The sequence below is a fragment of the Austrofundulus limnaeus genome, unplaced genomic scaffold, assembly GCF_001266775.1.
Source record: "Austrofundulus limnaeus strain Quisiro unplaced genomic scaffold, Austrofundulus_limnaeus-1.0 Scaffold5, whole genome shotgun sequence".
NCBI classification, from domain to species: domain Eukaryota; kingdom Metazoa; phylum Chordata; class Actinopteri; order Cyprinodontiformes; family Rivulidae; genus Austrofundulus; species Austrofundulus limnaeus.
Window position 1 is genome coordinate 5,782,407 of NW_013952407.1, and position 11,394 is coordinate 5,793,800.

The following is an 11,394-nucleotide window of genomic DNA, read 5'->3' on the forward strand; positions in this document are numbered from 1 at the left end:
ATATTTATGTTTGTGGTTGTAATGTGACAAAATATGGAAAAGTTCAAGGGGTATGAATACTTTTGCAAACCACTGTAATGCCACCAGGCAGAGTCCGCTCGGTGGTCCTTTCTGCTTCAAATATGATGAACATTACAAAAAGTTCTGTAATTTTTTATCTATCAACACAGTTAAAGATTTTATGTCCAGAGTCTGTAATTTTGACACAATTTGGAACAGATTTTAAAGAAGAGAAAATGTTTCCCACTAATTTTTTGACAATATTTATTCATTTACTTTAGAAACAAACAAATTCACATACAAAAAAAATACATATCAAATAAAATAAAAGGTAGCAGAAAGAAAAAAAATCTTATGATATCTGCCCCTATTTAAAAAAAATATATAAATTAACTATAATAATAATAGTAAATTGGTCATGTGACTAGGACATAAGGGTGTCCAGGGGATTAATCGTCAAATTAATATATAGCCCCTATACAGCCCCATATATATATGTATTTAGTTATTTATTAACTATAATAATAATAGTAAATTGGTCATGTGACCTGGACGTAATGGTGTCCAGGGGATTAATCGTCAAATTAATCGTTATCGGCTAATTACCCCAATTAATCTTGAAAAWTTTTTTGACAATATTGCACAATCCTAGCTGCAACTAATTGATTATAGTATTTGATGAATTATTTTTCCAAATAATCGGTGAATCACGAAATTTTTTTTAATTTTGACCTCTTTTATTCCAAAATGGAAAACTTGGACTGACATAGCGAATCGCACAGAAATCAGGTTGCTGTTTGAGTTTTCTGTTACTATYATATTAAATTGTAATGCATAAATAAATAAATATTCGTCAAATAGCTTCAGTGAAAAAATGTACACAAAAATATACTCAAATGTGTGCRATATCCTTGAAAATTTCATTTTCTCTCCATGAACTTTGTAAAATGTGACCTTGAGGGTAAAGTGTAACCTGAAATAAGTGTGAACTATTATAGTAAAGTCTCGTCTTTGATCATGGACAGTCTCGTGTCAGTGACGATCATTTTAACAATACTTTCAGCTGCTTGTTACAATAATTCAATAAATGTCTTGATTTATTTGCAGTATTTGGTTAAGGCAAGTGTCTTCACTCAGACACTGTCAGCAAATAAAAATTTAAAGTTTAATAATTAAATTAATGCCAACATAAAATTGCACGACACAACAAATGATAATGAAATTTGTTGCCAACGCTTTTAATAATCGATTTTATTGATTTGTTGTTGCAGCCCTAAACCAAAGTTTCACAAAGTTTCTAAAACGTCCTTGACGTGACTCACCTCTGATTCCTCATCGCTGCTGCTCTCATCTCCAGACTCTGAGCTCTCTTTCTCAGCACCAGGATTTTCTTCCTGGTAAAACACACAATCACACATTTAACTAGACATGGACTGAAGAGAACTGTGTTTGTTACAGGTCTTCCACTCACCAGCTCTCTCTGGGCTTTCATCTGCCGGTCGATCTCCTCGGGGTTGCTGAACTGTTTCCCTCGGCCCTTGTGACCCTTCTTTCCTGCAGCACAAAGTAGTAACCAACATTGGTGTCAGACTGTATCCACAGTAACGTGATAGGATCGACACTTGAGTTTGTTTTTACTTTCAGGAAGAGGCTCCCGTTACAGAAATACGATGCTGCGCCAGGAGCCATCAACAGGCAAAATTAAATAAAAAACTGGACCAAATAAGGAAAGATAAGTAAGTAAGTAAGAAAAGATTGATACACTGAAATATTGCAATATTTCATTTCCCAATATGGTAATTAATGTTTAAAATGTAAACTTTCATGCCAGCTAACACGGGGTGTATTTGTCAGCCTTTTACGTCGCTGCCCCGCGCCGTAGGCTGTCCCAATCCATAGGTGCCTACTCATGCGGCCGACAAAACCCTGTAGGCTACATCTGAGTATCATACACAGCTGATGATATCCCAGGATTCATTACAAGCAAACTAAAAAGAAAAACAAAGATGGTGGAGTTTTTCTTTTTACAGCAGAGTTTGTTTTTGAATGTATGTTTAGCAGCTTAGCTGATGAAATTTTGCTGCAATAAGATGTTAAATAAAATGCAGTTACAAGTACTGATACTGGAGCTAAACCCAAAATATTAATGCTTTTTTTATGTGTAACATTTTTCCTAATAACAGTGAACTTTGTGAAGTTATACCATGAATAAACAACTGAAGCGATATAAAATGTATCACCATGATAAAAAGGCAGAGCATGGTCGTGCAAACACACGTCTTCCATGGACAAGCAGCTGACACGAGTGGCCTACGACCCATGTAGGGTGTGGTCAACATGGGCCATGGCGTGCTTGTTTCATCCCCTGAATTGACACTCTACAACGCTAGATCAAACGTTAGCATTGTGAGTAAACATTAGCGCTAAGTACCGATGGCTAAATCTGAGCAGATTAGACCGACACCCACTGCCTTCAGAGCTGAAGTACAGTTGTCAATTTGAAGGCTAAATTGAAGTGTTTCATATGGAACGCTCTCTCTRCCAACTGCAGTCAGCTGTCCCAGTATGAATCTCCCAGACTGTAGCTGCTTCATTTGATCTGTTTACTGAACTTCAGCACAACATATAGGCTGTTGTTAGTGTGGTAAATGACCACATTTTGTTATATAATAAATTAAAATTGCATTTCTAAAAGCTGCCACGAATATTTTATCAAATATTTWATGGTACATTTGACTTAACCATTGAAAACATGGATGAACTAAGAAAATTTAAACATACAAAATACAGAAAAAACATAAAAAAGGCAATATATTGCTAAATTATGTCTTGCTTACACTATCTCAAGATATAGTGATTTACTGTAATGTGACAGTGTCATATAGATATCATRAAATTCTTGCCATTACACAACCCTAATTTAACACCAGGTTTTCTTCTCCACATGCAGGTAGGGTTGGGCAATATTGGCAAAAWAATTAATCACGATTAATTGTGCTATTTAGCCGATAACGATTAATTTTGACYATTAATCCCCTGGAGTCCCTGGACCCCCTTATGTCCTGGTCACATGAACAATTTAGTGGGAAAGATTTGCTGTTTATAAAAAATTGTTCCAAATTGTGTGAAAATTACATATTTTGGGCTACACATCATGTTTTAAATTATGTTGATAGGTAAATAAATTACAGAAATTTATTTTTAATGTTCGTCATATTTGAAGTGGAAAAGAGGACCGAGCGGACTGACCGGATTAATCTCCAGTCAGTCTGCCTGCTGGCATTAATCGTATTAATCATCAAGCACCAAAAAGTCATCGATTAATGTTTTTCTGACGATTAAATGCACACGATACGATTATGCCCAACCCTGCATGCAGGTCGCCCCAGAACTGTAAACACTTCACACTGGAGTCTGATGGAGGTCYCAGTTAAATTACAACGTGAACGATAAGGGTTGGGCAACATTGCCATAAAKTTTATCACGATTAATTGTGGAATTTAGCAGATAACGATCAATACGAAGATTAAGAGATGACAACTGCACTTGCATGTAGCTGATGTTGTGGCCTTGGCTTTTTCAGGCTTTCCTCGTACTCAGGTTTATGTCGTCGTTTCAGATGAATAAACAAGTTTGTAGAGTTAAGATTAGTGTTCTCTGTTCCACACCACCTTTTATTATTGGGCTCACAAGTGTGTCTGATAGTGACAGTTTGTTGCACACAAAAATATGTCATCACGTGGCACTAATTGTGAAGTGGCAAATATTAATTGTTGACTGTTTTACTAATGATGAAGAGCACACAATAGGATTTTTTCCAACCCCAGTGAACAATCACACAAATAAATCAGACTGGAATTGAGCTTTAAGACCTGAAATGAACGTAGCGCTAAATTAAGCAGAAATCACTTCATGCTTCTTTTCTTCACTCATGTCACATTTTATCAAGAGTGAAGCGGCCTTGAAATGTGTCAAAACACTACAGTTTAGATGACTGAACTGTGATTCAGTTATAATTTTCAGATTTAAGTTGTTTTGATTTCAAGAATGTAAACCTTAAGAGTAAGAAAACGTTAAGGATGAAGTGACTAATTTTTACCAGTATAACATCATTTCTTGTGAATCCTATACAGCAGTAAGCTTAACCTTCCTGCTGTCCTTGGGTCAAAACGACCCACAAGTTTGAGTTATTGTTGAGATAAAATATTTTTTCTGTGATTCACTTTCATAGCAGGAGTCTTTACAGTATCTTTTTACCATATTAAAACGGGTCATCAGTCAAAAACAACAGAACAAATTTACTGTAACTTCAGAAACATGTCTGAGTGACAACAAAGATGAAATAGAGGGGGGGAGGTGCCCTCTTTTTGAAAGCTAGTATTAAATGTACTTATTGGTAAATCGATTCACATCAGAATCGTGATTCTCATTTACAAAGGTTCAGAATCTATTTAAAATATCCCAAAATCGATTTTTAAAAGTAAAAAATAAAGCTAATCCAATMGCTGTCAGCTTCTAATCTGTAACTAACTAGGCAGCCAGTTCTGATGCACCAAAACAAAGAGGAAACAACAAAACTGGAGGAAAAAGAGATATTTAGATATACTTCACTGAATGCAAAGATTTGGACTCATTTTGGTTTTTACTGAATGAGTCCAAGTTTGACATGAACTTCACTGTGTGCAAGGTTTGAAAAATGAATATGAAGCAACTTGGTAACATAACAAATGGGCTCACATTATCAGTTTTGAATTTAAAAAAAAGAAAGAACATTATTTAGAATCGAGTCGAGGTCCCAAAAATCAGAATTGAATCGTGAGATGGTAAAAGATTTCCACCCCTACTAAAACCCCTTAATGGTTTAGTGGAATGTGTCAATAAAAATGGAAAACAAACAATAAATATCAATTAACTGTGTTTAAAGAACACCAAATTCAAAAATAGAACCAATGTAGGATTTGCTCCCACGGTGAAAATACTAGCAAGAGAAAACCTTTGACTATATTTGGTCTTATCGATTCTAAAGGATGCCAAAAACAATAAATAAATAAAACACAAGGGTTTAAAACTGATATATTTAATAGAAACAATACCAAGTTGTATTAAAACGATACGCTGTCTCACAGACAGCAACTTTACTTGATTTATTGAAGACCAAAAATCATGTAAAAACTAAGCATTTAATAATTAGCTTAAATTTGTCTTCTTTAATATTGAAGCAAAATAGAATTGAGAATACTGCAAACCTCATTGATATTTTAAGATTATTTGGAATTGCACTGTCCTGGATGACTAAATKTACACAAACAGTATATTATCATAAAAATACTGAATTGTTTTATTTACAGGTTAGGGCTATAAACCTATAGACATTTATATACCATTTAAAATGATTACTCTATATATGGAAATAGTGTAGAAAGTCTCATAGTAGGCGTGCAGTGATTTAACGTATTTGAACTGATAAATCATGGTTAGTAGGAGTTTGTGGTGAAACGCAAGAACTGCCTCGYTTTGCTAGCAAAACCTTGATCAAGACTGGTGATGGTACGATCGAATACTTCCGAGCTCTTCATAAATAACACAAAAGTATCATCCCCCAATCTTTAAAATTTATAATAAAATAAGTTTTACCGACCAATACTTTCTGCTGTCCTTTTAATCCCATTGCAGCCACTCTGTTAGCCACTTAGCATGCTAACCGCTAAACATGTGCGAGCTAACGAGAATTCATGAAACTTAAGCTAACACTTTCGCCACCTCTAGCCCTGCTGTTTTACGGTAATTATAATCGAACTACTTACCGCCTCGTGGCATTATGGTAAAGATAAAGATACTACACACAAAGTCAACTAGGCCGTCTCGAAATGTTAGACAATTTTAAAGTGCAAACAAAAAAGGATTGTAAACTAATTTGTCTCTCCCGCTGTCGGCAAACGCTTACGATTGCTTGTGACTGAATGCGCATGCGTGAAACCTTTTGTCCAACCAATCACAACACATATCGTTTTCCGGTGAATCCACCAATCAGGAGACGTACTACTGATTCATACAAAACACATTAGTAAAAAGTAGGTTTTGATTACACACAATTAACGCAACAAWTAGTTTAATATCAACTTTTAATTTAGATTACATAAACAACTACAAATTCTAAGAAAACTAACCTCAGAGTACTGTGTGGCAAAAGCAAACATTTCTAAAATCTAAACATAAATAAAAAAATACAGCATTAATTGAATATGAGAGTAGATAATCTAGCAATATTTACAAAATATGTTCAACTTAATTGTTGCTTAAAGTCATGGTCTACTGATTATTGTATGTAAACCCTAACAGTAAGTGCACATATGATAAGATGTTCTTTTTTTGTTTGTCTGTAGTCTCCAAGGCCAGGCATAAATGTAAAACAATAATCATACAATATATGAAATAAACAGCAATATGTATTGTGTGGAGGTAAAAGACAAATGACGAATGATAAAAAAACAACTTATTTGACCAAACAAGTTTTATTTTAATCCGAAAAAACAAGTAAAACACACAAAGCAATAATAAAAACAAAAGTTTGTAAAACGGTGCATACAGAACATAAAGTCGTTTGATTCAGATTGAAATAAACAAATTTAACACAACCAGAACAAAATGAACACAAAATGTCACTCAATTCAATTTCACTGAATTCTTGTGAGCTTACAAAAATAATCAATACAAAAATAGGTTATTCAAATAAAAGAATATTTTCATCATGGAGCCGCTGGAAGAGTCAGGGTCATTTTGCTGTTGTCATTTTTTTCTTTGATGTTGAGTCTTTATGTCTTCAACTTCTTTCTCCATCAGGTGGAACTCCAACGTAGCCTCAGTCAACTTAAAAAAAAATTATATATATAATATTACTTAGATGTCAAACAAAAAAATGTATTTCTGAAAAAGCTGAGATGTTGCATAAAATATACCAGTAAACAAAACCAGAATAAAATGATTTGTAAATCTTATAAACTTATAAATTGTATTCACAGTGGAACTTAGTAAATATATCAAATGTGAAAATTAAATATTTTTTACTGGATGGGAACAGATGTAGTTCTATAGCCTGTATACATGTTTTTTGCATTGATGGTACCTTTCCAGGTGTGTCAGCTGCCCATGCAGGTGGTTTTAATGCACCCCTATACCATCAGAAAGGCAGTTAGCCTGGGTGAACTGTATGCTGAAAACAGGCTGGATGGTCCCTCTCCTTTTTTAGTACAGGAGACGTGGCGTTGTTTCCAAAAATAATTTTACATTTCAGTCATTTAAATGGGCTTTGAGCAACATTTCTGGATGGGGTTCACAGGATGGGGTTCACATGCTTCTAATCTGCCTTTGTGAACAGAATAACGTGTTTCTGAGCCCATGTAGTGATTTCCAATCAGGTCCATTTTCAAAGCAGTTGCTTCTGAGAACCTGAAGATCACAAACATCCAATTTGGACTTTGAGCATGTCCTTTAAGCTCAGACATTTCTTCACATTCTTGAAATATTTGAACGATATTATAAACCAAGTCGTCCTAGTTTTCTGTTGGAGAGCATTTTTCTGAAATTGTTCCACTGTTTTCTTTTTTAGATATAGTTGTTCACGTACTGAGGAACCTCAGTCCAATTTTACTTTTGAGGGATTCAGCTTCTCTAAAATGCTCTTTTTAATCCCAGTTCTCCCACTGACTTGTTAAGCAAACTGCTTCTAGCTTTTTTTCTTATTGCAATTTTTACTGCCCTTTTTGTCCCATCCAGACCTTTGCTTCTGTTTTTATTTAATATTACTCAACATCCTATGTTTATTTTATGTTTATTTTTTTGGAACTGGGAGTTATTTATCAGATTTGTAAACATCTTCCAACCAAAGTTAAACATTGGAGGTAATCAATTTATTGAGCTTTTCAGACCCATCAACTGGACGGATGTGAAAAAATGTTTGAAGATGAGAATAAAGCTACTTWGCTTCAGTGCCTCATAAAGTCCTTTTATAACCACTGAGATTTTAGGCACACAAGAATAGCAGCAGTTTAGACCTCACCATGTCCATGAGAACTTCGATCTTCAGTTTCAGGAGGTTGTTTTCTTCCTCCAGCTGCCCATTTCTTTTCCTGAGCCGCATCACTTCCCTACTGGACACATTTCCACCAGATTCTGCAAAACATGCAAAACAGTGACCACATTCAGAGAGAAGAGCAACATCCTCAAATAAATTACACTCATGTTTTCTATTAAAATAATAATAATAATAATAATAATAATAAATCACCTGTTATCCACTGTCCTTCTTCAAATTTCCAGCTCTGACCTCCAATGTTCATTGTAGGAGGTCCAAACTCAAGACCAAGTTCTATTTCTCTGGTTGAACGATCCAACTACAAACAAAAATATTGTGTTGATTCAAGTATGTAGAACCAGTACGGAGGGATACTTTTAGATATGCAACACTGATGAGAGGTACAAAGTAGCATATTTTACCTTTAGATCTACACACCCATGCATTTTATCAGCTTCATATTTACTGAAGCTACCAAAACAAATGACTTTAGGCTCACCGTATGCAGGCTGGACAGAGATGCAGACTTTCGAGGAGGAATCTTCTTCGGGCTGAAGGTATTTCCAAACAGCGGCATCTTCAGGGATTTTTTGAGGTCCTTAATAAAAGACGGCACACTGATGAGTAACCCAGTACTCTCCTAACAGCTATGGTTTGTTGCTAGCGCTGCTAGCTTAAAGGCACCATGTAAATCCTATGAGGAACAAAAACCCGCGGTGAAAATGACTCACGCCCAACATTTACTGAATCTCGAATCTGGCTCTCATGTAAGTTATTAAACGTTTTGTTACTTAAACAATGTAACTAATGTATTTACCTCCATTGAGTTTTTTTATTTACTGCCCTGACGAAATCTTGTGCCAAACATGGTCCCTACTGCGCATGCGTGAAATCTTGTGCCAAACATGGTCCCTACTGCGCATGCGTGAAATCTTGTGCCAAACATGGTCCCTACTGCGCATGCGTGAAATCTTTGCCAAACATGGTCCCTACTGCGCATGCGCGGAAGTTCCACTAGATACCAGGGACAAATGTCCTCAGGAAAACATTAGTTTCAGATCCCAAATATGTCTTTCCAACAACAACATTATACTTTTTGTGTGACTGGACTGTTAATCAAGTTGTACACAACCATTTACTTCTGTTTTGAGATAGAAGAACCGTTCATGTGGATCCTTTCAACCCTAAAAACAGTACGAAAAACATTAATTTWGATAAATTAAAGGAAAAGCATGTTTAAATCATACATTAATCTGTCAGAATTGCTTGAAATATATGCACCATTTCATAGATTGTGTAGAAAATATGTCCCGAAACATGTTATATAGCCCCAGTGGCCTAATGGATAAGGCACTGGCCTCCTAAGCCAGGGATTGTGGGTTCGAGTCCCATCTGGGGTGGATACTTTCTTGTTAATTTTTGTCTCAAAACTGCATTGATTCAATTTATGTTGAAAAAAAGAAAAGGAAAATGTATTCGGTACTTACTGTTCTTGCAATGCTACTCTGTTCAATAACCTGCTGACATACATTTAATGATTAAAACTTGCACACTTTCAGATCTTATGAAGATGCCAAACTGCTTTTTTTTTAACCACAGGAAGTGAACTGACAAAAGACTATTTAATACCTAACTGGCTAGGCAGTAACACTTTGATGATTTTTTTTTTAGTTTATTAACCTGAAAATAATTTGAAGGTAAAGTACTTGTACAAAGGTTGTACTTTTCTTAATAAAACAGAAATTCTGAAATGTAATTAAGAAGTTGAACTGTGCTGGAGTTGGTAAACAATAGAGCAACAAAATAACAATATAAAACCCTTAAACTCAAATTTTTTGTTCTTTCTCCTTTAGACTGCTACTCAGTCATCTGATAAAAAGCCTTCATAAATGACTTTCTGTGTCCTCTCATTATTTATTTTTTTTTGCATTTTCCACATTTACAGGGAAAAAAAGAAGTTCACAAAACTTTTATGTTGCTTTTCCTGACCAAAAAGTTACCCATCCAGAAGGAAAACCTGATTTGAATCTCATTTGACCAGRGATGCGTATGTAAATGTTTTGATTTGCAAGAAGCTCAGAACTGTGGCACAAGTGGTGAAGTCCTGKGTGGAATGTTATCAGACAGATACCGGAGCATCTCACAATCAGAGACAACACAACAGTGGGCCATCTTGGTAAAACAGTATGTATTTGTACCAAATCAGTGCTTCTATCCACACCTGATGGGGGAAATCAATGTTTCTGATCTACACATATAGATACCCTGACAACATTAACGTCCAGCATAAAGATGGGAGTAGCGATTGTAACTTCAGCTGCACAGGTTTATCAGTCTACACTGCAGTAAATCCTTTTTTCCAAGAAAGAACTAAATGCTGAGGTGAACTGCTTGTCCTTAATCCACATTTTCATCCACAAAAATACAGCCTGGACACAAACATACATTACTTAATCCAAATCCTTGATAAACATTCTTTAGTCATCACTATATGCCAAGATAAGTAATAGCTTAAWAACAAAAACTGAACCATTATTAATGCATTCCCTAAAGTCAGACGAGACTAAGTTGTTTTGGTGCATGTTTTAAAAAGGAATCCCTCTCCAGTAACACTCTCCAACTCTTCACGTATCTGTAAAACTGACCCAATTAAAGCTTTTTCTCTAAAATCAGTGGGCTGTCACATTGGGTTGTCTCCAAATTTTAATCAGTTGTAAAGCTGAACTTATCACAAAAATGTAAAGTAATTTGTGTTTTGTGGATGKTTTATTTGTTGTAACAATGCTTCTTGGCAATGTTCCAAACGTTTTATTTTTCCTTTTAAACTTGTGCCACATTTAAAAGAAACGTGCATTTGTGGGATGAGCAGTAAAACTGAGTATGTGGGTTACTTACATGAAAAAATTGTCAAATCCTCTCTGCCAATGCCAAATAGTTTATTATTTATTGACTAGTTTGGTGTTTGGTGGACTGGATGAAAATGCAGTTTAACAAAACAAGACATGTTGGCAATTCAACAATTTATTAATTTAAAGGGATCCCCAATTAGTTGTAACATCAGACTTTATTTGATAAACATTTATTTTAACTGTAAAATAAAGACTAAAAATACTGTAGGCTGCTTAGTTTTGTAAATTTTAAAAATATATTATATTTTAACACGGACGGGGCCATTTTATTTACACGCAAAGCATTCTGGGTAAATGATGACGTGGATAGGTCATCGGTGCGAGGCTGCTAGCGAGCTATATCCACCCTGAAGGTTAATCTAGGACAATATTCAATTCAAATTCAATTCAAAAATACTTTATTGATCCCAGAGG

General features: G+C 35.1%; 2 protein-coding genes and 1 non-coding gene across 3 annotated transcripts in view; 1 reads left to right on the plus strand and 2 right to left on the minus strand.

Moving 5' to 3' along the window:
• Positions 1 to 5,951, minus strand: part of pdap1a (pdgfa associated protein 1a) — a 10,418-nt gene extending 4,467 nt beyond the window's left edge. The window contains exons 1-3 of the mRNA XM_014028376.1: positions 5,805 to 5,951; positions 1,472 to 1,554; positions 1,323 to 1,394 (exon numbers count right to left, since the gene is read on the minus strand). Of these exons, the coding sequence (XP_013883830.1) occupies positions 1,323 to 1,394; positions 1,472 to 1,554; positions 5,805 to 5,817 (168 nt within the window). The 5' untranslated portion in view covers positions 5,818 to 5,951. The remainder of the gene's footprint in view (positions 1 to 1,322; positions 1,395 to 1,471; positions 1,555 to 5,804) is intronic.
• Positions 5,952 to 6,092: 141 nt separating this feature from the next.
• On the minus strand, positions 6,093 to 8,967 carry cby1 (chibby 1, beta catenin antagonist). The gene is made up of 5 exons (XM_014028384.1): positions 8,889 to 8,967; positions 8,571 to 8,669; positions 8,285 to 8,390; positions 8,057 to 8,169; positions 6,093 to 6,867 (listed from the first exon to the last, which is right to left on the minus strand). The coding sequence occupies exons 1-5, from the start codon at positions 8,892 to 8,894 to the stop codon at positions 6,787 to 6,789; spliced, it is 405 nt and encodes a 134-aa protein (XP_013883838.1). The 5' UTR covers positions 8,895 to 8,967; the 3' UTR covers positions 6,093 to 6,786.
• A 431-nt stretch (positions 8,968 to 9,398) lies between these two features.
• Positions 9,399 to 9,471, plus strand: trnar-ccu (transfer RNA arginine (anticodon CCU)). Its single transcript has one exon. It is a non-coding gene; the product is annotated as a tRNA-Arg (tRNA).
• The last annotated feature ends 1,923 nt before the right edge of the window (positions 9,472 to 11,394 follow it).